Raw genomic sequence first — 27,339 nt, 5'->3', positions numbered from 1 at the left:
GTATAGAGAATGTGGGAACCTCTTTCCTACATTGTCTTTTGGAAATTTGTTTCATGCGGCAGGGACCTTATTTCTACATTTGTGATTCTCGAGATATAAAGCATCTGGTCCATCTAAACATAATTAAAACTATCGGTCCAAATGTTTTTTTAATAGGATTATTATTTTTAATTTTCAATTTTTATTTATTTTTTCATATTCATGATCTCCATGAATATATAATAAGATTATTATTTTAAAATTTCAAATTTTATTTATTTTTTCATATTCATGATCTTCATGTTAGAGCTTACGTATCCCTAAAAATTAGAACCAACTCAAAAGTAGATTTTTAAGAGGTGACCCATTTCTACATGGACTCATAATCCGTGTCCCTGCCTTTTTGCTAAGGCTATCTAGGAATGGGGTTTTAAGGTCATGGGAATCCAGATGATGCTACCTAGGGGAGATAGTAATTTACTGTTGCTCATGGAGTTGCCGGATATACAAAGGTGTGGCCAGTTACTGTGGAGGATTTTTAGAGTAGTTGTGTTGTGGGAGGTATGGATGGAAAGAAATAGGAGTGGTTTTGAATATGAATGAGGTTCTAGTGATGTTGTCAAATTCGCTTCGAAGTCTTATTTGGTTTGGTAAGCAAAATGAAGCAATTAGGTGCTTCGGCCGATTTGGGGGGAGACCTCGGATTTAAAACATAAAAATATACATATATATTAGATATTTATATATAAAATTAATAGAACAATTTACAAAGTATACATTTTTATGTAGGTATTTCTTTTCTGACCAAAGCTTCGGTCGAAGCAGACCAAAGCGACCCGAATCTAACTAAACAGAATACCACGCTTCTCTTCGCTTCAGTTTATGCTTAAAATCTGTAAGCTTGGGCTTCTTCAACTAAAACAAAGCGAATTTGATAACATTGGGTTCAAGACAGGGTTTTATATGATGTTTGGAGCTAGTACTCGGTCACCAATGAAGGATATGGGAGGTCCAAGGTTGACATTACCATGAATTTGAAAAATCTTATAATGGGTGTCAATGAAGCGAAGAGGGAGATGATGGACAACGCCACTACCCAGTTGCATTAAACTCAATTTTGATAGAAACACTTTTAGAGAATCTAGGTTTGGCTCGGATCGATGGACTTGTGATAAATTCTGGTGATGTTCTTTTCTCCTTTGTTGGACCGTGTGGTACTTCAACTGCTAATAAAGCGGAATGTTGTGCACTTCTACAAGGTTTGAAATTGGTGAAGCAGCACAAAAATCTTGTGAGCTGCTTAGCGGTAGGAGGAGATTCTCTAAATATGATCAATTGGTGCAACAAGCGAAGTAGACCTCCTTGCGCTTTACTACATATTTGGGTTGAGATCATGGATATCAGTATGGATTTAGATATTTCTTTTCAAACATGTTTACAGAGACGCAAATTACGTTGCTGATTTTCTAGCTAAAGGTGGGGCCTCACATATCTTGAAGTCTCGTATGGTTTTTTGGTTTGATTCTATAACTCTTGTTTCTGTAATTTTTTATGTATTGATCTATTGATTAATAAAGGTCAGTACCGTTTTCAATATCGTTGGTTTTCAAATCCATACCGGATTTTAAAAAAAACTGATTCGCTGATCAAAATCGTTGGTTCGCTAATCCACACTAGATTTTTGAAAAAACTGGTTCAGCCAACGAACCTAAAATTTGAAACACTGATTTTGACATTAGGGAAAAATTCCCCATTCATCAATTTAACCCCATGTTATGGACATTGTCAATGCTTTTCGAAAAGAGAATAAAAAAACCAAAAATGACTTAGGTTTTTATGAGATTGTCTATAAAGAGACCATTTATCTTTTGTATAGAAAGGTCACAATCATTACTGCCTCTTAAAATTCAAAATGGGTAATTGCGAGAGTGTCATTTAATAGATACAAAGTTCCAAAAAAATAATAATCTTGGATTTCGTGACTCATCTTAAACCATCAAATTTGACATTTAATAAGTGAGAATGAGTGTGACCTCCATGTACAAAAGATAAATAGTATATTTGTAAATGATATGGGTTTCTATTGAGGGGCAAAATTTCGTTATCTTCAATTTAAGCATTGAGGATACCTTGGTGGACTTATGGCATCCTTCAATTAAACTAATACTTGTAGGGCAAGCTTTCTATACTTCCCATACTACATAAAACTTATATACTTCTCCTTATCCAACCGTCTATTCTGAATGGAGGGCTAAGATTGCCCCAATCACAATATCACATCTCTACGCTATTTTTTTTTTTAATCTTTTTTCTATAAACTATTTTGACACCAAATTTTGGACGTCCACTCCTCTATTAAACTCGTAATAGCGAAAAATATTAAAAAAATATTTTCAATAAATAAACTACCAAAATACCCCTGAAAGATTTAAAGGGTATTTTGATCATTATATTTTATCAAAAAAAATATTTTAAATATTTTTTATAGGTGCGCCCCAATGAGAAGATGGCACGTATCAAATTTCATATTCATACAATTTGTATAAAAAAAGTAAAAATACAATACTTTGAGACGCTGGATCTAAGATCAAACGGTGAGCAGCTCTCTTGATCAAAATTGGACAGCTAGATGGTAGGGGAAGCATATATCTTCAATGCCGTAGGGGAAGTATATAAACTTTTTCCATACTAGTAATATGCACATGTGATGCACATGACATTAAAAATTAATCACTGAAATGTATTTATTATTAAAATATATTATCAATAAAACATGGTAATAGAGTGAGAAAATTTAATGAAAATATCTTCACAATTTAACAAATAGTTTAAATTATTTATACTACATTATTAAGCAAGAGTTGAGGGGTGGACACATGTCATGAAAATAAATAAAGTCCCTAATGTTATAGAGGGTGTAGGACATATTCCCTATATTTATTCCTAATGTTATAAAGGTTGTAGGACATATTCCCCAAATTTAGGGAACGAGAGAGGCTAAAATTTGTGCATGTAAAGTATAGATTTAAAGAAGAGAGAGATATAAAGTACATATTTTAGGAGGAGAGAGATATTGTTTCCATATCTTTTTTTTTTCCTTATTTTTTTTGTTCAAACTTTCTATGGTATCTATCTCCTACTCAAATTCAAGAGAGAGAAAGATATGCATAAATATCTAAGATTATTTTCATATCAAAGAGGGTTCTCCATCCAAGCATGACAACCTCTCTCAATGCATGCACACCCCTCTCTCTCTATCTCTTTCTCTCATTAGTTAGAGTTTTGATGTTATAGAAGTTAGAAAACCCTAAAGGGACCTTTCATTTAGTATTGTGTGCTTAATTGTGGGAAGATAAATAAATGTTGGTGCCTATTTTTCTGCATTTAAATTTTACTATTGCAATAATTTGCAGGTTTAAAGCTCGTATTGAAGGTAAGTCATAGTAATTCCTATTATTTATTTTCTATTGTCTTTGTTTGCATTTTTTAGTTGTTTGTATTGAAGGTAAGTCATAGTAACTTTTTTTATTTATCTATTGCATTGCCTTTGTTTGTATTTTTTTGAAATGTTCTTTGTATTTTTTGAAGATTGATAAACATATTAATCTTTAAAGACAAGTTAAACCTTGCTTTTCCCTTGCAATTATTTAAAAATAAATAAATAAATCATAAGTACTTGCTTTGAATTAATTTGTACATTGTATTCTTTTATGGACGTGATGTTATTTTGTTTTGAACATCTTCCCAATTGTAGGAAATCAAGAAGCCTAACATATTCTTTCCAAAGCCCGCGCTCCATAGCTTCTCGATAATATGAACCAAAAAATTAAACTATTTGCTCTCTAAAAGCTTGAGCCAGCAGTAGCACTAATAAAATAATAAAATAATATTTTTTATATTTTTTTCATTTTTTACCATAATATTCAATAAAACAATTGATAGAACAACTAACCAATTACTTTGTCTATAATAGTCCATGCATGCACCCATATATTCATTTTGATGTAGTGCAATATTTATGTGCGATAATAAGTTCCGTATTTGTCACATGCATTCACTATATGTTTAAAATTTATAGTGATATTACATAATAAGAAATACATCATAACTCTAATAACTCTTATCTTATTTGTTGTATGAATTGCTGAATCAGTGTTCAATACATATTCAAATTTTGTAATGACTATGTAATAATAGGGAAGGTGTGTGAATTGTTGAATTAGTGTTCAATACCTATTCAAAATTTGTAATTACTATGTAATAACATAAAATGGATCAAAACCCTAAAAACCACTCAATTTGTAAGAGTTATTTGAATACAAAAAGATGAATATAAAGATTCACATTCATGTGCTCATTTGTGAGTGATGGAAAAGGCTTATCAGCATATGCAATATACACCGTCTCAAAATTCAAAAACTAATTTTTCACAAGGCGTTTCTACACCAATGACTAATACTATTCTTTCATTATCAATCCAATTCTCCAATGACAATAATTTATTTCACTTCGAGAGAAAAGGTCCTCCTGCAATATTGACAATGATAGTGGTGTAAATTCAAAATCATTGTCGTTCTATACAAATTTTCCTCACATATTTTTTGGAAAAAAAAAATGTAACAAATTATAATTTTTTGTAACTTTTTATTTGTTACTTCACCATATTATTGTGGTTAAAAAATATATTGTTATCTAAAGGGTGACTTATGATTAATCAATTTTTTTATTAATAGATCTCTTTGATCATTGAATATTTAGTTAATTTGTTACAAGTATTGCACGTAATTCAACTAGTATACATATAATTGACAGAAAAAATTAAATAGAGTCTTACTAATGCCAATATTATATGTTATTTAAGATAAGGTTTTTCTAATGCCTATATCCGATATATTAGGTCACGAGGCATGCTTCAAAGGCATTGAACTTGTTACAAACAAAAGAAGGATAATAATTTATACACATTGATCAACACATAATTTTAAAGAAAAATCATCAATCCCAATATTTATAATCGTAATAATTTTTAATATTTTTTAGTATTAAATATAATTCTCACTGGATATTAAATATAATGTATTATTGTTAATTATTCTGTTTACCGCATTATGTTGTAATTATTAAATATTCAAAATGCTTATTAATAAAATACATTTATGTTAACAAGTATATTCATAATGAATATTGGAAAAAGGTAATTTCAAAAATAATGCAAGGAATTTGCTTGGTGCGCAATAGAAGATGGACTGAAAATAAAAAAATATAAAAAACAGAATTATGGATTGCATAAATTTTTTTATTTTTCTTAAATGTCAGTTATGATTTTGGAAAATGGCAAAAAAAAGAAAACAGAAAAACAAAAATAAAGTATTACATTATTTTTATAACATTTATTTATGAAAATATATATTTATGATTATGTTAAAAATATTTATTGCAGAAAAAATGATATAAAATAATGTTGCATTATTTTATTTTTAAAAGAATGTAATGCAATTATTTCTACTTATGTACAATAAATCATTTTTGGCAAGAAAGGATCTACTTCTTAATATATTACAATTTAAAAATTTAAATGATATAATTTACAAAAAAACAAAACATGATTTATTTTCATTAATGTTATTTTATAGAACATGTACTGTACTTTGCATAAAATAAAAATTATATTTATTAATATATTATACTTTAATGATATTTTTTGCAAAAAATAAACTATTTGTATTTTCTATTTTCTATAAAATCAGAGAGTATAATACATTATTTTGGAAATGCTAAAAACCAAAAAAATAAATTATATTGGTATGTTAGAAATTAAAAAGAAAGCTGCTAAAAGTAACCAAGAAAAAATGAAATAACAAAGTAATTAAAATATTGGATTTTGAAATACGCAATAAAGGAAAAACAAAAAAAAAACAGAAAAAGATAAGAAATTGCCCATATTATATCATTTTTTGCATAATATAATGTATGTATTTGTATTTTCATATAGAAATATGCTTTGGCAAAAAATAATCTATTGATAAATATATTATAAATTAAATTATATTCTTTGACAATGACTGACAAAAAAATATCGCATGAATATTTTTTGGATGACATATTATGATTTTTAAAGAATAATTTATTATGACTATATTGTAATTTCAATTATATTTTTTTTCAAAAATAAAAAATAAATTATCTATATTTTTACTTTTTAAAAAAATCAAATAATGGAACAAATTATTTTGAGTTGTTTAACATTTAAATCAAGAAGAGAAAGAGATATAGGTATTTTTTATGAAAACATGTATGTATATCTAATAATTAAGAAAGTAGTAATTATTTTTAATAAGTAGGAGAGGGAAAATTAATTTATCATTTACTGTAAGAATTTTGTTGAGAATAAAGAGATGGATAAATTAATAAGGATAAGGGGTCACTTATTATGAAAACATACATGTATAATTATTATATCAAATATACATAATAAATATGAAAGAGTGACTTCTTTAATAAAAGAAGATGCATTAACAAGTAAGAATTACTTAAAAAATGAAATCACAAGAGAGGAAGGAAACTTGACATGTGTCACGAGAATAAACAAGATCCACTTCCATCTTAATACATTGCCCGTGCGTTATAACGGAATCTTAAAAATCTCATATAACAAAACACATGATAATAAAATTTAATTTATCAAATACAATTAATAAAAATATATAATTTTGTTAAAATAGAATGAGAAAAACGTGAAGAAAGCGAGTAGCCATTGCTAAACATCAACACTATAATAAATATCACAATAATGTAACCATTATGTTATGTTAATTATACAATTGTAATTGTTTATCTATTGTATATTAATAAGTGACAAGGTTACCACTTTTATTTTCGCGATAAGTATCCCTTTTAGTTCTAATTATGTGCTGTTGATTTCTACTTTCTACTAATTTTGACCTATTGTTCTCATCTTATTTTGGAACATGCATTTTCCTTAAATCTTTCTATTAATTAAGGAAAAAATTTATTTAAGGTTGCAACCTTAAAATGTAGAATTAAAAATGCACCTAAAAAATCGATCGAAAAAGGTTGTATTGACAATCTCGACATCAAGATGTATGAATATAAATAAATAAATAACTTTCAATCCCAAAAATAGGTCATTTTGAAATATATTATCTCGACTGTCCATTTCAAGATTTTCATATGTTTATATATCTACTTGATTTTTAACTATTTTTTGAGTTTAAATTTTTTTAATTAGATATGAAAATAGATTTTTCATATAATTCTAAGAAATTTTTACACTAATATGTTATGATAAAATTTGGAGGTGCGCTTTAATTGGATTGTTTAAAGTTGAAACCTTATAGAAACCACACCCATTAATTAATGTTTATTTCAGTAATCATTATTTATTAATCTCTCACTGGCTTTCCTATTCACCACATCCCAACCTATCTCCTTTAATCTACCTCTCTCTTTCTTCAAAATATCTCTCGCAAAATTTACTCTCATTTCTCATCTCTCTATCCACTTTCACTCATATCTCTTGTAGTAGTCTCTCTCTCCATTAATTTCCAACTAATTAAAATGTTATATGTTAATCTTTATATTCTCTCAGTTAGTATCTATCTAATTGATTAATTGTATTTTAATAAGATAAATTAAAATAATAATTAAAATATGAGTAATGATCCCCTGAGATCCTTGCACATACGGATTTTATAGAACTCCACTCTTGTGCCGTCGGATGTGCATCCAAATTCCAAATCTTGAGAAAAGATGAAAGCGCCGCTTTTTGTTGCAAAATGAATCCCTTCTAACAATGAATTTAGACAGTTCATTTGATGAATTTCAAGATCTAGGCCTTTGTGAATTCAAAATTATTTTTTTCTTGTTTAATATTATTAATATAATGATAATAAAAATTTCTAAAACATTTGGAAAGGAAAAAGATCATTCTAAAGTCTAGATTTAAGCATATCACGAAAATGGATAACCTATATTAATTGGGCTAAAAAAATACTTTATAGGTTGCATTTTCAATTTTTTTTTTTTTTTTTTTGTGATTGTTCATTAGAATGAAAAAAGTGTATATTTTGAAATTTGGATCAAACAAAGGGCCCTAACATAATTTTTGAAAGTTATTGCATTATATTATTATACAAAAAATTACTGCCCATACTGTACTATATTATTAAATCACTATCAATAGGTGGACACAATAGTAAAAGATGACCCTACATCTCTATCGCTAGACATGATAGAGTCTATTTGAGAGATTCAAGGCACTGTGCATGGTAATTTTGCTTGTATCTCGCCAATCTCTCAAAATCTTTAGGAAGAGAAGGAAGTACGGGTGTAATTTTATTTTTATTATTTATTTTAAAGAAGAAGACTTAGGGTAGGGATAAATTTGAGGAAGCTATAACGATTAAGTATTCAGTATCCTATCATAAAATATAGATGATGCATGAAAATTCAAATAACACATGTGATTCTTAGAGCTTTTGGAATGGAAATTGCATATATTAAAGGTGCATAAATCATTTAATGTCATTTTTCAATATCTTGCACGTTAACTTTGAGAATCCAACGATAAGGTTCGCAATGGACCCATATCCGATAGATAGAGCATAGTTGGGTTCGGGTATGGGTTAAAAAATTGGATCTGTCAAGTCAGGTCTAGGTCTCAAAAAATTGGACCCAACAAGTCCGCTCCAGGTCCAAAACTTGAAGCCGAACATTATTTGGATCTCTGTCCAATCAGGTCTCGATCTCACATTATATTTTTGAGACCCGGACTTATACCGACCTAACCCATTGCCACCCTTGAGATCCAATTGGGTCTCGATCTCGCATTATATTTTTGAGACCTGGACTTATATGGACCTGACCCATTGCCACCCCTACCCAAATAGCAACAGTGATTGTTGACTTCTATGGGGAATTTTAAAAGGTGCTTATGGACAGTCTAGCCATATTACGTCTATAAAAGTCATGTTGAGGGTAAAGAAAAAGTGAAAAAATAGGTATGACCGCAAATAAAAGAGAAAATGGTACTGGAAAGATTTGAGAGAAATTTACCATAATTTATCTTAAAAACTCTAAAAAATTTCATTTGCCATAGAACATTGATGCCACGGTATGCTCCCGCAGGAGCACCATGTTGATGTGGTTTTAATAAATGGTGTGCTTTGTATAGAGCCGGGCTCTTAACAATCGAAGGAAAAACACATCTACCGAGAAATGTTAATTTCAATACTGAAAATCTTTGTGATAGCTTTAAAATATATTTTAATTTTTAATTATAAAATTTCAAACCTAAAAAATAGTGTAGATCTAACAAATATATGAAAACTTTGAAAGTTTTAAAAATTGATGGTCTAAAAATGTATGAAAGATGTACTATTTCTAAAATTTGAAATCTATTTTTTATCTCATGTACATATATTTTGATGTCTAGATGATCGATTTGACGATATTTGAGCATCAAAACAACATCTTCTAGTGAAATTTTATAGGTGTGCTCTAATTTAATTGTTTAGAGCCTCGGCTCAATATAAATATTTTCCTTTCCTAGATTTCCCTATAAGAACCTATTTTTCCCTTGTTCTGTACAACTTCATACAAAAACGGCCACACAGCACCCTAAATGTGGTACACACATGACTTTGTGAGATTTGGTTCGTATTTAAACAAGTTGTTCCTTTGGGACCAAGGAATGGCTTCGGAGGGTGTATCTGAAAAATTTTAGTTTATATATTTATATGAAATGTACCAATACTGTTCATGAGTAAAGCGGCGGACCATAGGGGACTCCTGAGCAAGTCAAGCGAGCCCTAAAAATAAAACCCTTGAATTGCCCAACCGAGCTTCAACCCCAATCTCGACCTTCCATTGCCGCTCGGCCCACAGAGACACAGCCCTGCTACTTCCCTCCTCCTCGCCCAAACTTCACTCACTTCTCTCTCGCTGTGGACGGAGGATAGCAGGTACGCTCATCCATCTCTCTCTCATGGTCTTGGTCTCTTTGTTTCTCTCTCTACAATTTACGAGACTGGCTTTACTCAGCCAAATTTTGTGTTTTCTCTAGATATTATTCAATCTTTAGTCTCTCTCTAGAACTTTGAGATGATTTTGGTCTGTCTCTCGATATTGTGGTTGGAGGCTTCATTGATTTCTCTCTAGAGGGTTTTGCTGTTAATGTTAGTTTTGCATTAGAGAATACCCAAATCTAGTATACGGTTTTCTGTTAAAGAGATTACACGGAATATCAATACCCAACTTTAATAGGGTCGAGTTGGTTTATTCTACTTATTTAACTCAAGAATCATTCACAGGTCTGTTGTCTAGTTTCTTTTTTTTTTCTTCAAATTTTCTGTATTTTTGGTCTTTTCATCATGAATGGCATGTCCATTTTGGGAATTTTTTTTTTTTTTTGCACTGTGTTGTGAGGTGTGATTCTTTTTTGCCTCTTTTGAGTTGCTGTTCATTTGCTTCTTTTGAGTTGCCATTATTTTTCTAATGTGTTTTGAGGTGGAATTCGACCATGTTTTGGTGTGATCTGATTCTGGTTTTTCATGATGTGCCAATAATTGGCCACCTCGTTGTTGTCTGATTGCTTTGCTATTTCTGTAATTTTTCACATCTTAGTAATTTCCATGAATATTTTATTCCGTTTATCCATGATTTATTCATCATTAGTGCTCATTTTTTCTTTTGCACTTTTTTTAAAATTTATGCCAAGGATAAGTTGAGCAGTCAATTATTTTGTTCCATAATTTTTGTTGGAAATTATTGCTATTATTATGAAGAATTGCCATGGGCAGACTCTGTGGTTCAAATGAGTGGTTGGACTGAAATTTGTTTTCCTTTTGTTTGGTTTTATGGGAGAAATTATTGTGTTAATTGCATTCTTTGGATTAGAGTTAGTGTTTCTTTTCCAGTTGTCAATATGCTCTCCTGTTTTTTGGGATCCAAATGTTCGATGAGCATTGCACGACATGAAAACAAACTTGAATCTTAACCATTACATTTTATAAGATATGTATTTAACTATTTATGAAAGTTTTGGCCTAAAAGTATTAGAAGGATCCATAATTGATATGAATGGATGTTTTCATGCAAGTATTTTCATGCAAGGATCCAAAGTTTATCATATAGAATTGTATTGAGTTATACAGTTCTCCATATGTGTTCATATATTTTGCCTTGAGTTGTAACAGAATATTGTCATGCTTTCAGAATATTGTCATGCTTGGAGTTTCATAAGACAGTTATGGTGAACTTTAGACATGGTTATGTACTTATCTATTCTGGTGCACTCATGTGGTTGAATTTTTATTTTTTATTGAGGGCTTTTCTTTCGTAAGTTACATAGATATGAGATTAAATTCCAATCTTAATGATGTATTGTAAGAAATGCATTAGATGGGTGGTAGCAAGAAAATCATATTCAAAATATACATTTTGCGCATCAAATCAATACATAACAAACGGTTAAAACAAGCTGTTTTCTGCTTTCTCACTACCAAATAGGTAACAATAGCAGCATCACAATTTATCAAATAGGGTTCCCAACTTTTAGGCTACCGATTTTCATTTTCTTCACATATTCTGGGAAAGTTAGCAACAGGGAGAATCCTAGAGAACCTGCAGAGAAAGTTATATATTTTTGATAAATTTGGTGTCTTTGTGTGGAATAGAAGAGAAGTTTGGGCCTTGTATTTCACCAAAATTACATATTTAAGGAAAGAGTTTGCATAATACATTTGGGTGTTCAAGAGTGTTACATGTTTGATTAAGTCTGTGGAACATATGATTTGATTTTAATTGTAAAATTTAGAATTATCTGATGATGGTGGTTCACTACGCTTTCTCTTATTTTATAAGTTTATATTTATCTTGTTTGTGATTATTTCCAATTCAATTAAAAATTCTTAATTGATGATGATGATTTGGATTTTTGATACTTGCAATCATGCTTTAATTTTTTTTTTTCTTCCATTGTCTGCATTGCAGACATTTCTTTGAGTCCTTAAAAGAACCAACACCTATGTGATATCTATGATTGTCAATACTCATATGCAAATGTTAAGTATGTCTCTTTCGATTGCAAAGGACGTCATTTGCTCACTTATAAGCATGTGGGCCACATTTAACTGATCAGACATGGCAACTAGAACTATTGTTCCTTATATACATTGACCACTTGTCCTACATATAGTAGAAGCAAATAATTACTAAATTTGAGTATCTCTAATTTAACAACCTAACAAGATGTTTATTCCATCATAGGACATCAGATCTAGCTTAACTAGGAGTGAGAGTAAGGAAGATGTCACACGTAGAATTAGAGCTGGGTAGGCGAAGTGGAGATTTGCAACTAGAATTTTATGTGATCGCTGTGTATCAATGAAGCTGAAGGAAAATTTTATAGGACAATTGTGAGACCAGCTTTGTTTTGTGGGGCAGAATACTGAGTAGTAACAAAACAACATATCCATAGAATGAGTGTAGCTGAGATGATGATGTTGAGATCGATGAGTGGCAAGACAAGAAAGAATAGAATTCGAAATGAATACATTCAGGAGAATTTAGGTATGACACCAATAGACGATAAGATGTGAGAAAGCATACTTAGGTGGGCTGGCAATGTGCAGTGTAGACCCAGTAAAACACCTGTTAGGAAGTGCGAGTTGGTTCAAGTGAAAGGCTCAAAGAGGGCAAGGGGTAGGTCCAAAAGGATAGGGTTGGAAGTAGTGAGAAAAGATATGGGGACTTATGGCCTTACTGAGGCTATGGCCCGTGATAAAGCCGAATGACGGACTGGGATTCGTGTAGCCAATCACAATTACTTGGGAAAAGGCTCTGATGATGATGACATTGATTTTATCTAGGAAAATCAGTCTTGGCTTGTCGGCATTGGGAGTTTTAATTTCACCGTTTTCATGTGTAATTGGTGCAATATCACTGATATTTTAATGGAGAGCTAAATGATATATTCGGTGTCCCTGAAGTGGGTTTGTGGGCTTTTTCATTTTTGTTTTGCCTTAAAAGTAGATGCTTTCAGTGGTGATGTACTGGTGAAGTCACCTCATGAAGGTGTACTCATGCACATACATGTTCTTCCTTGTATGTATCTTTGTTGAGAATGGCCTTGTCAAGCCTTTACATATGTTCACTTGTGAAAATTCTGTTAGTTGAGAAATTAAAATATCATTAGATTGGTCAGATCTCTCGTATATAATTACAATAAACAAACTCTTGTTAATATTTTTAAGGAGAAAAACTGGAATAAAGCAGAATGGTGGACCAGGATTCGTGTAGCCGACCACAATTAGTTGGGAAAAGGCTCTGATGATGATGATGACATTGATTTCATCTAGGAAAATCAGTCTTAGCTTGTTGGCATTGGGAGTTTTAATTTCATCGTTTGTGTGTGTAAGTGGTGCAATATCACTGATATTTTAAATTTTTAATGGAGAGCTAAATTATATATTTGGTGTCCCTGAAGTGGGTTTGTGGGCTTTTTCATTTTTGCTTTGCCTTAAGAGTAGGTGCTTTCAGTGGTGATGTATTGGTAAAGTCACCTCATGAAGGTGTTCTCATGCACATAAATGTTCTTCCCTTTATGTATCTCTGTTGAGAATGTCCTTGTCAGGCCTTCACATATGTTCACTTGTGAAAAGTCTGTTTTTGAGAAATTAAAAAATATTGTGAGATTGGTCAGATCTCTCGTGAATAATTACAATAAACAAACTCTTGTCAATATTTTTTAGAAGAATAACTGACATAACATGTTATAATAAAATTTCGTTGACTTATTACAATAAGTAGTTTGAAAAAAGACCCGCTTAAAACATTTACTAAGAAATTGCGCCACACTTTTCCTTCTTGTGCTTGATGAAGATAGATTCCAAGCCCTTGCTGCACCATTTGAATAATGTCCTCTTTTGTCGTTCATGGCCTTTGGGAATCCCTAGTTAATTGGGCATGAAGGTTTGGCTTATGTGGATGCGTTTATAGTGCTTGTGGAGCAAGGGATAGTGATCATTCATCAGTGGGTTGATAGCAGCATTAGCATTGAAAGCTCTTGGAGATGGGGATTTGATTGCGTGGCCACACCACTCAGTCTTCTACATGTCATACGCAAGGGTGCTGAAAGAGGCATTGTCTGGTGACTCAGAACCTAGACATACCATACCCACTAGCTCAGAAACATAAATCTGTTAAAAGGCAGAAAGTAGCAACACTTTTTCAAGATTGCATGAAAATTCACCTTCTATTGTATGAGTTTTGGGGAAAGGCTCTGGGCATTGAGGGGCTTGATGGCAGTCTTGAAGATTGACTTATTGGAAGGTCCCCTATGTCTCCTTGGGGTTTCTCTCACTGACAGTCTTTGTCAATAGATATAGGAGGTAGTGGGTTCGGGTATTATCTGCCAGAGGCTTTTCTGGACTCTTTTGAAAATCTGAGTGTTGGTATTAAAAACAATCAAAATGATTTTTCGTTTCTTCAATATATGCACTTAAACAGTATTGTGATCATTAACAATGTGTTTGTCTTTCTTCTCCTACGTTTGTTTTCTTCTTAGTTCTTAGGTTGTTTTTGCACCCTCAAAGAGTGGTTGTGGTATGCTGTGGTTCTATTATTCTTTGTTTGACTATTTATTTGCTAATATAGCTAAAGTTTCTTAAAAGAGTTTTATATCTTCATGCGTAGAATAAATGATGCCGTTTCTTATAGGCAACAGCATATTAATATTTTCTTGTTGCCTGGCTTGCTAGATTCTCTCTGTTATGCACTGGAAACTGAGTATGATACATTGCAACAATTTTTCCTACAGAGCTGAGTGTTTTCCAGACTGGGGTTGACTATGTTATTTGAATCTTGATATTCTCATTCAAACGAGAACGAGAAATGGCGGGAGTGTTACCTGGGGATCCATCTCATCATGGAATAGCAGAAAGTGGTTCATACACTCATGACAAGCTGGAGGAGCCAGATCATTCGAGTTCTAATTGGTACTTCGGCAGGAAGGAAATAGAAGAGAACTCCCCATCTAGAAGAGATGGAATTGATTTGAAGAAAGAGACATATTTTCGTAAATCATATTGCACATTTCTTCAAGATTTAGGCATGCGGCTTAAAGTGTAAGTTTGTTGTAGTTTATTTTGTGTGCTTTTGCTTTTGCTTTGTCCTTGTTATTATGGATAAGTATGCTCTTCCCATGCATTGGATTTATTCAATTTCAGATGTCTTAATAGATACAGTCCTTGTAAATCTATGATTTGTTCACTGTCTTGCAGGATATATTTTTTAATTTGTTTAGGATGTTATGTTTGTATAGTTTCATTAATTTGTGTTAGAAATTTACAAGTATCAGTGTAAATCACAAAAATAATTTTGTGATTTACATTTGATCCGAGCTTGAACAAGAATATCTAACATACTATGGGTCGGCTGGGGCTTGTGAACCAGTTCGGAAGATGGTGAGGAAGTTTCTAGTTCCTTTTCTTAGCTAGTGAGTCAACCAACTGATAGGACTCATGCCGAATATAGCAAATCTCTATGAAAATGGGGGCTATTCATAAGTTAACTTTTCATTAAAAAAAAATGAGGCCTACTCATCATGGATGAATGGCCTCATGGGAACCCTGATCAAGCTAGCAGAGTATTTCCTTAAGTAAAATGGAGAACCTTGTATGTTCTTTTCTAGCAGAAAAATGTTCATCAGATCATGTCGACCTTTCTTCAAAAGGCAGAAATGTTCACCTAATCAACCCTTCTGATTTGTTTCCTTTGCAACGAAAATGGGTTGTGGAAAATAGTGAAAACTCAAATAAGCGTAAATAGGCCTAATTATTTAGTACATGTGCTTCTACCTGTTCCTCTCTCACTCTCTACCGCTCTCTAGTCTCTACTGGTACCTGTGCTTGTAGTTCGAGTTGATTGATTTTGTAGTTGTAGCAAACCATGGTGATCAAATTTCACTGTGTAAGGAGCAGACTGCCATATTCTGTGAGTTTCATTTGACAGATTCTGTAGTTTGAAGTACATTTTGATATCTGCCATGGGTCTCTGTTGGAAAGCAGACATGATACCCTATTGTCCAAAATAGTTGATGAAGTTAAAAAATTTCGGATACCCTTTTCCTTGTTTTAATAAATTTTGGTTACCAATAAAAAATTGCCAATACAAAATGTCGATATGATATTTTTTCTTTGGAGTCTTCTTATTTCTTTGCTGATAATTGTTTTCTTTTGTTTTCGTTAATCCCATACCCATGCCCATACCCATGCCCAGGAACTTTATTTTATTAATTTACTGCTCACTTTTTTATCATGGTCGACTTTCAGCTTTAGATCAAGCGTTGTTCGTAAATTCCTTCTTTTCCTTTTCTTTAATGAAGAGTCGTTCACAACAAAATTCTTGAAATGTTTCTTAAAGGATTTCTTTTAAAAAAATGTTTCTGAAAGAATGTCCAGCACCTGGCTTAATCTTAGTGTTCACGTCTCCTTTTGCAATTTATATACTTGTTAAGCTTACAAACTCAAGTAAATTGGAGTATTCCCAATTTTGCTTGCAAAACCATATTAAATTTCTTCCCTTTGCCAATATTTCCTGATTATTACTAGACACATTAGATGAGAAAAATGTTAAGGCACACATAACTTTGATGGAGGTGATATATGTGATAGTAGTTATTTAATTTATTCATTAACTCCAAAAGTATTAGCTGTCAGAGATTCTGTATCCACTATCTCCCTGATAGAAATTAGAAATTTGAAACTAGCTTCATAAAGCATTCAACAATCAACAATCATAAGCACAAATCTACAACCACAAACTTTAAAGTCAGAAAATACTACAAACTGAAAGTCCATGAAGATTAAAGAGTTTAAAATCAAGCTCAAGAAGAGTCATTACAATCATCATTTTTTTGGGGGGTTTAATACCCCCCAAAACCCTTTCCTGAAATCAACAACCAAGCATCAACAAGTGCACAAATCAAAGAACTTCAACAAATAAAATTTTCGCCCAGTTTTTTTTTTTTTTTTTGATGAAGTTAACTTGTATTACAATGGTAAAAGATTACATGGCAAGAGTGGTTCGATGTCACCCATAGATGGGGACTCGGCAAAAAAATCGTTTAGACTATCATGTACAAAAAGGGGCTATAGAGATGCCCAAATACAAAGATTTACAATGGGCTTTCAAAAACAAACAACTGTGCAAAAACTCAGGCAGGGAGGTTTAAGTTGTGTGCCATTGGTCCCGCGCAAAAAAGAAGGTGGACTCGGCTTGAACATCTTGACTTTGACTTCTAGCACCCGCTTTTGCCAACTGATTTGCGTAACCTTTGGACGTCCTCCATATATGCTTCCATGAGACGTCCATAGCCCTGCATATGTGATGTATCTCATAAAAAATTGGAATGCCAAGGTGGAGGGCTTGTTCTACTTGCTCAGGAGATGACGTTTTGTGAGTCACCTTCCATTATGAGATGTAAGCCTCATGACTGATTGTAGTGTTTCAGGGCAATTAAAAGGGCTAAGGCTTCAATGTGATGTGAGTCCTTTTGTCCAAAGTTCTCAGATAGTGTAAGGAGGATAGTGCGTTTGTGGTCTCGAAAAACCCCTCCTGCCCTTGCTGGGCTCAAATTACCTAGGGAGCACCCATCAAAGTTTAACTTAATCATTATCTCAGGAGGAGGTTGCTAGTTATTTGGCCTTGTAGTCAAGTACGGTCGATGATGGAGGAGATTGTACCATTGGGAAACGAAGAGCCCAGATTTTTTTTTGATTCGATCGATCCAATAAAAGCCACAGATGTGGCTAAAAAATGTTGTTTGAGAGGGGGGTGTTTAATACCCTCTAAAACGCTTGCCTCCCATTTTCGAAGGTCAAAATGAGCTTATTACTGCTGCTCAAGGGGTACAGTTTAGAAAAAAAAATGGTGGAAGATTATGTGGCCTGATGCGGCTCAGATGCAGAGAGATGCGACGCATCTTTCCAAACCGCATATGTGGTGATTTTTGATGTATTGGGCAACGCATCATACCTGATGCGGCTGCATATGCCGTGATGCGGCCGCATTTTAAAACACTGGTTCAAATGGTACCCAACTACATACAATGGTCTTTGAAGTTGCCTATCGCACTTGGTATCTATAATCGTCCACATTTGGACATACTTGGCATTGCCAAACTTCTTTACCTATCTCTTTCTTAGCTCCTTTTAGTGCATCATGTATAAAGCCCATAGAGGGCTTGTGAGCATCAGCCAAATGCAAGGTCTTGACCAAGGGTAGAAATACTGCTAGAAGTGCTTTACCCCACCCCAAAAACTAAGAAAGAATAATATCATGGGCCCTCTTTCCTTTGGAATCTATAGACCTCCTAGACCTCAAATCCTCTGAAGTGAGCATGGATCTCAATGGGATCCTCCTACTACATATGCTCTCAAGACTCATGTAAGCAGTAGCAAATCTGGGGACCCCGGCCCTCACTAGCTCCTTTTTTGTGAATGTGCGCATCTTGCTAAGGGTACTGGTGTGGTTGTATATGAAGTTGTGACCTCCTTAGCCTTAGAAATTGTCCCTTTAATACTAGACAAGTCATCGGTAGCCTCAAGCATAAGGCCTGCAATGTGCAGACGCAAGGTTTCCAAAATATGCTAGGCCTCTTTTGGCGAATAAAATGAGCTGTTACTAAATTAGGAGTAGCATTATCCTTGACCACTTAAATTACATGCTCGTCCCCAACATCTTCAATACCTTTAACAATAAAATAGAATATGTAAATACACATCGTTAACTTCTTCAAAAGCATCAATGCATATCAAAATATTGTACAGAGTCATGATACTCCTCCTAACACTCCATGAATCAATCATTATGGAAACCCTGAATTGAGCCCACCCACCCTTATGGTACTTGAGGTAGTTCTACCTCTTTCTTCAGTAGGGCCTTTCAATCATGGCCCAAATTGGCCAGTTGCTTCCAACATTGTTTGGAAGCCTACTTAAATGAGTATTAAAAGAAATGCCACATGTTAAAACCACCTAGAAATATATTGACTTACTCGGCCTCTATCTTCCTTCATATATTTGTTTCTAGTGTCACTTTCGTCTTCCCCTTGCCTTTTCCTTTATCAACTGCAGTCTCGGGGTTAAGTGTAAAAAAAGGCACCATTGGGCCCTTTCTTACCGGGCCTCCTAGAGCCGAAACCCTACTTAGAACTCTGAGAGACTGCCACTGGACCCACCTCCTCTCCCCCTTCATCATCCTCATTAGTGTCATCATCATCAAAAATATTAACCTTGCTCTCAATTCTACTATATCCTTCTCTTTGTTGATTTTTTCTTATTTTCGAGTTCTATTGAGTCAATAATCTCTTTTTTCACAAGTTCGGGAACTGTTTTACATGGGGCAACATCCTCTCCAATACTGGCAAGATATTTCTTGAACCTATTTATCCCAATATTTGAAACATGTCTACGAAAATTGCATCTGTCATTTTTATTTAGGTTAATGTAATACTTCCTTCCTTAAACCCCACTCCTATTAGACCCTTTATTTAGGTTAATGTAATACTTCCTTCCTTAAACCCCACTCCTATTAGACCCTGAGGAAGACATCTCAAATCCAAAAAAAGAATCTGAAATATAGATTGCAAACGAACTTTTTTACTCAATCTATGTTCAATGAAGGGCTTAGGCCCTAAGCGCTCGCCCAAGATTGGGCATTGGGTTCCCACCCAGGTACTGGTGCCTAGGGAGGGGTGCCTAGGCCTGGGTGTGCGGTCTAGGGCCCATTGGGCTCCTATGTGGGCGCTAGGTGCTGGACAGCCCCTTTTTTTAAACATTGCCTTCTTTTGCAAATTCTTGCCCATGTTTATTGTTCTAGAGTTTAATCTTTTCAAATTTCCCTTACTGAATCACAATAGAATAAATGATTTATGAGCTGAAGTGAGGTATTGTCTCTATTTAACATTGTTGTAATAATCTTTTGGAAATTCTTTGCATATCAGTTTTGCTGCTCATTGCTTTTCGTTTCATTCAATTTGTACTTGTGCACAAATTGTAAGGAGCTTGCTTTTTATGCAGACCTCAGGTGACAATAGCTACAGCGATCATATTCTGCCATCGCTTTTTCCTTCGTCAGTCTCATTTAAAAAATGATCGGCGGGTAAGTGTAGGTTTTGTGTGTGAATATATGAAGTGCTATACGACATGCTTTGAATCCTCATTCCCATTAATTTCCTCTATCCTTCTGATAGTATGATACACTTTTCTTTTATCCATTTGAACTTTGAGCCTCTTAGTGGATGCCATTGGCAGCATAAAAATCTGTTTAGTGTTTTGTTATTAGCTTCTATATGTGCAAAATTGTTATTCATTTATTTTAGTGTACTCTAAACAATTTCAGATTATTGGGCCCACTAAATGTTATTGTGTGAGACAAGGTTTGGTGCACATGCTCCGGAGTATACATAGCAGTTATCTTAAATGTCATACACAGAATGAAACATGACCTGAATCCTTTTTCGTTGTGCATGGTGATCTTGATCTGGTCCCTTAGTTTTTTGGAAAGTTCAGCAGCTGTGCTCTTTGACATTTGCTGACCATGCCTTTGTTAGACATGCAATTTGCTTTAGAGCGAGTTAGTTTATTATTCAAATGAAAGGGGATAATGTGCTTATTCTCAGTCTGGGAATTTTATACTTCAAGGGCCTATTTGGATGATAATTAAATCTTTATGCGTATATACTATGTCTCAAATTAATAATTTCTATACAATATTACTTTTTTAGCTGTTTGGAGGTACCTTATCAATACAATATTAATTTGTTGTTGTTTTGCATGTACCTCTTTGTTAATAATATTACTTCTTTTTTCTCACCCTTCACTTCTCTGTCACACCCACCCAGTATGAAACAAATAGAGAGAGAGATTCATTCCTTTATTGAGAGGAGAGAGTGAGAGAAAAATCTAAATTGCACGGGAACAACATGAGAGAGAGAGAAATAAATTCAACTTACATGGGAACAACACTAACACTGATTACTCCAAAGTTTTGAGCAAATAAATGTTACAAGTATTCCTAAACTGGACATTTCATTTGATACTGGATGTTAGGATCCTTTGCAACTGAGAACCAAAATCTCACAACAAAGGAGAAGAAAAGCAAAAATAAATCCTGTTTTGACTTAGTGCATGGCATTCTCCCCTCAATAGCGAGAATATAGCCAAACTGCCTACTTGAATCACAAATCCTCCTCCTCCACCTTCACCGGACTCTCCGGTCTTGTGTTTCTCTCTAAATTAAAGGAACTTGCCTTGCCCTAAGAGGGAGTGAGGTGGGGATCACCTTGTGGGTGCGTATCGTGTACTTGGAAGTTGAGGGTATTTCTCCAACCTCCTCCGAATTCGACATCTCAACTGCAAATGTCTACCTATAGTGCCATATTCAGCTGCAAGATCCCTACTGAGAGAGAGCCCAAGTCTGCCAGTTGGATGAATGGTTTGGTCATTTACCGCTTTTTGTGAGATCCAATTGATTTCAAGTAACTACTGCATCAGAAATGGAGACAAAACCCCACTCTGAACTAATGATGAGTTGTACTAGGAAATTGATGATGTATATCTAGTGTTAAAGCCATAGAAGGGTTGATCTGTGCCATCTGAACCAGAGTAGGTGACTATGGGGCCTGAAATAGCAGGAGATTTAATGACAGAGAGGTGGGCTTTGTGTGAGAAGATGGCATAGAGAAGTGTTTGTAGTAACTGAGACAGTATGTATGTAGGCACTTTGTGAACCTTTCACGGTATGTGTTTATAGTAACTGAAACAGTTCCCGCCTTAAGATGTCTGCTGATGTGAGATGGGGTTAGTGACAAGAAACGAACTTTTGATTTGTTTGAGTTGTGGTTGTTGCGGTTAAATAGAAGAGACACTTTTGTTGTGTTTCGGCTCGTAGGATTTCTTTGAATCATTTGATGGGAAAGCTAGATAAATGCTATGTCCCTTGAAAACCATATTTAGACATTTTTAACTCTGAATTTATGTCAAAAAATGATTGGTGAGCTTGCTTGTTGCAAAAATTTATGTTTTGAAAGCTTGCTTATGATCCCATTGCTATCTGAATAAAGGATGGTATCTTCACGAGACATATGATATGTACTCTTGGCTTGTTCCTGTTGCTGTGATGTCTGTGAGCTCTTTTTCCTCTTGTCTAATAAAGTAAATTTTCCTTCTGGGACTCTTCCATTTATCAAATAAAGGGGGAATGTGTATAAAGCATTTTCATGCACGCATCCTGGGAAGTATGAAAATGCCTGAGCCTAAATGGAAGTATTTACTCCGGTCTCGAGATTACACTGTTATTTTGGCGCTCTTTTTTGCTGCAAAAAGTGGGAAAGAAAAGAAGAGGGAGAGAACAAATTCCTTCTGTTGAATCTCCCATTTTGTGAGTTCTTTCAGTATGATGCTCGTATATTTGCAATAAATTGAATATAGTTGTTCATCATCTGTTCATTGCTTAAATGGATATCTTCTTATTCTTTGTGTTATATGATGGTTAGAGATGTACTTTTGTTCTTTCATCGTCGGTTATTCCCCTAAAGAAAAGTCCGTCTTCAAACTGAGAATATTTTTTGCAGACCATTGCAACAGTGTGCATGTTCCTTGCGGGGAAGGTAGAAGAAACTCCTCGGCCATTAAGGGATGTCATTCTTGTCTCCTATGAAATCATCCACAAAAAGGATCCTTCTGCCGTCCAGAGGATTAAGCAAAAAGTATACATTTATTCTCCCCTTTTGCCATTGATCATCCACCATGTCTTGCTTTTGTCACTTTCTTTTAACAATTACTATTTGCATATATGGGCCCCAATAATTGTCGGATTTTACAGATTTCCAGCAACCTCTTTACCTTTTTGGTGTGAATTGCATTAATTTTTGCTGACATAGTATACTGATACCCCCTCTCAAATATATGAAGTATTAAATTGCTGCCTCTTTTACTTCTGATCCTTGTCTAAAAATGATGAGGCACCATTATACATCCTTATGTGTTTGAGCACACTGATAATTGGGATTTTGGTGGATAGCAGCTTAAATCCTAGGAGTCTTAATGGGCAAACTTCTTGATAGTGTCTCCTCTAAATGAAATGTTACCAATATTTGAAGTTGTTGGTCTTTGGGATATACGTTCGGGTTTGATTGGTCAAGGTGTTGATAATTGCCGCATGTGTCCCGAGTTCAAATCTTACTGTTGAACTATTCCCCAAGAAAAAGTTGTTGGTCTCTTGTCAGACTATTATAATTCGGATGTCGGACTTACTTCATGGTTGCATTAAACAGGAAGTATATGAGCAGCAGAAGGAGCTTATTTTACTAGGGGAGCGGGTCGTGCTGGCCACTCTTGGCTTTGATCTCAATGTACACCATCCATATAAGCCCCTTGTTGAGGCGATCAAGAAATTCAAGGTTGCCCAAAATGCTCTTGCCCAAGTGGCGTGGAATTTTGTGAATGATGGGTATGTTGTCCTTGCTATATTCTTTATTGGATAAAGTCAAAGGACTCTCTCTCTTTCTCTCTCTCTCTCTCTCTCTCTGTCAGAGCATCTGTTTACCCAATCGTTAAGGGGTATGCAGGCTGCGGACATCACTCTGTCTGCAATTCAAACCCCATCACATTGCTGCTGGAGCTATCTTCCTCGCTGCTAAGTTTCTGAAAGTGAAGCTGCCTTCCGATGGTGAGAAGGTCTGGTGGCAAGAATTTGATGTAACCCCACGACAGTTAGAAGGTAATGCTTTTCCATTGCTGGAGGAAACATTATTTTCTTTCTTGATACTAATATCAAGATGCGAAAGAAAAAGATAAACTCATTGTTTATTCAAAAATAAAAGAAGATAAACTAATATCTGTATTTATTCCCTTCCCCGGGATTATCAGATGTTTCTTTTAATCATGCTTTAGTGTGTTTTTTTCACATGTTTGGAACTCACTTTCTTAATGAAAGGATATCATGAAAAGAAAAATGGTAACTAGTAAATGTGACCCAAATAGTGTATGGGTTTGTATCCTATTCTGTCAAAAGGCTTCCCTTAGTTTCCTAGCACTCCCTTTGAGTGTTTGATGCTACCAATGAATGGCATGTGTAGTTCCTCCATTCATGTCCAAATATTTGATGGACTTTGAGCCAGGCCATGACACCCCCAACTGTCCATTTTTGACATCTGATGGTTGGGGAAGTGTTCAGAAACTGCAGTCCAAATGATTGGATAGCATACTTTCCCATGTTGTTTGCCAGCCTTTCCTACTGATTTCTTGTAATGTTTTAAGTTCATTGACTTGCATATTTTGGGATGCACTGTGGCCATCGACTGACCTGCAAATTTACTTAAGGGTGGGAGGCTCAGGACCCTTGACTTCATGATTAGGGTGTTGCAACATCCAAGGATCGAATCCCACATTGCCTACCAAGAAAAAGAAGCTATGGGTGGGGAATCTTGTGTAATTTGTCCATGGTCAAAATTGTAAAATTTACTTATGGGTGGGAGGCTTAGGACCCTGGTCTTCATGATTAGGGTGTTGCAACATCCAAGGATCGAATCCCACATCGCCTACCAAGAAAAAGAAGCGATGGGTGGGGTATCTTGTGTAATTTGTCCATGGTGAAAATTGTAAAATATAATGGCAACAGATTGTGGCAACAGATTGATCTCAACCTGGATTGAGCCTGACCAAGAAACTGTTACAGGTAGTTGCAGTTTTGTCTCAGATATATTACACAGCATAAACCTACTAACCAAAGTACCAAACAGTGATATCCACAGAGTGTGGCCAACAGATATGTTGAACGAGATTTTTTTTTTCAAAATGGGGAAATTTATTTATCTACACCTAAGATATGAACTATTTAGTTTCAAATAGCCCATCCAAATGACACATTAAAATGAGTTATGAAATCTATTAAATTACACCTGGGTAAAATGTTAAATAGTTCAAATTTTAGGTGTATTTGATGAACTTCCTTTAAAATCCCTATTTCTGCAAAATTAATAAAAATAAGAAATGAAAAGAACAGGAAATTCTTATTCATGTGTTGGTATGATTGTTTTGCTTTTAAACAGAGGTGAGCAATCAGATGCTCGAGCTATACGAGCAAAATCGAACAGCACCTCCACCACCTTCCCATGGTAGCGAGGTTGAGGGAAGCACCGGTGCTGGGGGAAGCACTGCACCCCCAACAAATCACCAACATCGGCCTCCTCCTCCTAATGCTCAGCCTTCCACCGCTGCTGCCACCAGGGCCCCAGTCTCCGGCAACGATGAACTGGCATCCGCCAATGGCACCACCACCACCCTACCAGAAGACCATGGTGGAGACCACCGATTGAGCAATTACCACGGGAACCATCCTCAAGCTGGTGGGGACCACAGACCGAGCAGGTACCATGGGGACCACTCTCAAGGCGGTGGGCCCCACCCCCAAAGGGAGCCAACAGAGCCCAACAGCAAGGATGAGAGGTGGCGGGTTCCCGTGCCGAATGTGATCGGGAAGATTGACAAGGACAAGGTGAAGGCCGCCCTTGAGAAGCGCCGCAACACCCCTGCCGCCCCCAAGAAGTCGGATTTTGTTGACGAGGATGATTTGATAGAGCGCGAGCTCGAGAATGGCGTAGAAATGGCAGCAGAGGCCGAGAAAAAGACACGTCGTGGGGGTCACTTCCCACCTGAGTCTTCTGATGATGGGTTTTTGGGTCCAGGTGAGAATAGGAAGCGATCAAGATCATTGGATTCGGGCAACGGGATTGGTGATGATGGTGATGTATTGTTTGGTGGTGGTGGTAATACCGAGGAAGGGGAGTTGTCAGGCCTTGATGCCTCCGAATCTGTTGGGCACGGTGCATCACCGGTTTTGGGCCATCGTCATGGATATCAGCACCATGAGAGGGAGAGGGATGGGATTCGTGTGAGCCGGCATCATGAATATGGGGAGAGGGAGCAAAAGAGGCACAGGGTAGAAAACCTCTTTTAAGAGAGTGAGAGATAATATGAGGAGCAAGTTTAGAGAGATGGAGAGAGGGAGATGCTCATTTGTTGGGGTCGGGATCTTCCCTATCCATTTTTACTGTAACTGTTGTCTGGTGAGTGATGAGGTTGGTGTATAATTATATATGCGGGACAGAGTTATTTGTTTTATCTTGTGAGTTAGTCTCCGGTGCAAGGAGGTTGGGAGTGATTCAAACGAAGTGGGAAACTTTACTCCCCTACCCCTCCCTTCTCTCTCTCTCTATGAGTTGGTCGTTATTTCCGTATTTGGATGGTTCTGTCCTTATGAATTTAACCGTGGTTATTAAGGTGGAGGATGGTTGTTTGTAATTCGTCTTCAGCTGTATTTTTGCCGACTGCACCTTGGAGTGGACTGCAAGGATCTACATGGAAAAGCAAAATTAATGAAGTTGGGAGCTTTTTTTTGGCCTATATTTAATGGATGCACGGGTTAGTGACATGTTTATTTGTGTTTTTTGGATTTTGATATTGAATGGATATATGAAAAGTTTAGTATTTCTTACCCCATGTTTTTTGTATTCCTACTGGCTTTATCATTATTGGAAGGAAGCTAGCCCATTGGTACTGGATTTTATCCCTGAATCAATCAGCAACCCTACTCTTTTCATTAATTTGTGGATCTATATTTTGCCTGTTGACTTTGGGATACTGTTTTTTTTCCATCTTTTGTAGTTTCACACTTTTTTATTTTTGTACTCATCAATGGACGGTGGAGATGTGCTGTCGGTTCCATTGTTGATCTTTACAAGAGGAGCTTATCTCCACTGTGGTGTGTTGTACCATGCATTCCTCATTTTGAAATACCACCCTTTATGTATGTTGTAAATATTGTTTTTAAATTTATGTCCATATGTAATCAATCTTCTCTGACTAAATAAACTGAAAATCACAACCCTCCATGTGTTTTTGATGTAATCTTCTATGAGGTTACAGAGGTGGATACTGAAGTCACTGAAGTGATACACCCCCAAGTGTAAGCAGCCATGCTAAAGTTGCTGATAGTAATCCACAGTGAACCCCCCATGTGAGATGTAGGCAGACGTCCTAGGTTGCCAAGGTGACCCTAGGCCTTGGCCTTATTGATCAAACACATACGCTGATTGGTTCGACTGATTGGGTCTAGCCAAGTACGACAACTCATTGGGTCGGGTCGGTAAGACCTGCAAAAGAAAAACCAAAAACAATCAAATAGATAAATAAATAACTAAACAAATAAAATAATGATAGATTTAAAAGATGATAAGCAATAAAGAACATCTCATATTAGCCAAAAAATGATTTT

General features: G+C 35.0%; 1 protein-coding gene across 2 annotated transcripts; it reads left to right on the top strand.

Annotated features, from left to right (window-relative positions):
- The first annotated feature begins 9,846 nt into the window (after positions 1 to 9,846).
- On the top strand, positions 9,847 to 26,668 carry LOC18446055 (cyclin-T1-3). 2 transcript variants are annotated; one of them, XM_006856181.4, is made up of 7 exons: positions 9,847 to 9,962; positions 14,819 to 15,125; positions 20,082 to 20,163; positions 22,637 to 22,771; positions 23,339 to 23,514; positions 23,633 to 23,784; positions 25,115 to 26,668. In XM_006856181.4, exons 2-7 carry the CDS (start codon positions 14,893 to 14,895, stop codon positions 26,020 to 26,022), a joined length of 1,686 nt encoding a protein of 561 aa, XP_006856243.1. In that variant the 5' UTR covers positions 9,847 to 9,962; positions 14,819 to 14,892; the 3' UTR covers positions 26,023 to 26,668. The 2 variants fall into 2 exon arrangements, with proteins under 2 accessions (XP_006856243.1, XP_011627746.1); XM_011629444.3 differs by having other exon boundaries at positions 14,760 to 15,125.
- The last annotated feature ends 671 nt before the right edge of the window (positions 26,669 to 27,339 follow it).

Source organism: Amborella trichopoda, chromosome 13 (genome assembly GCF_054954075.1).
Source record: "Amborella trichopoda isolate Santa Cruz 75 chromosome 13, AtrichopodaSantaCruz75HAP2 v2.0, whole genome shotgun sequence".
NCBI classification, from domain to species: Eukaryota; Viridiplantae; Streptophyta; class Magnoliopsida; order Amborellales; family Amborellaceae; genus Amborella; species Amborella trichopoda.
Note: the sequence above shows the minus strand (reverse complement) of the source record. Positions and strands in the feature narration are given on the sequence as shown.

Bases quoted from the DNA above. Each gene is read 5' to 3' on its own strand.
- LOC18446055 (XM_006856181.4), top strand. From the start codon at position 14,893: ATGGCGGGAGTGTTACCTGGGGATCCATCTCATCATGGAATAGCAGAA. The intron at 20,164-22,636 runs GTAAGTGTAGGT...TATTTTTTGCAG, and splicing joins ATTTAAAAAATGATCGGCGG to ACCATTGCAACAGTGTGCAT. The intron at 23,515-23,632 runs GTATGTTGTCCT...AGGGGTATGCAG, and splicing joins TGGAATTTTGTGAATGATGG to GCTGCGGACATCACTCTGTC.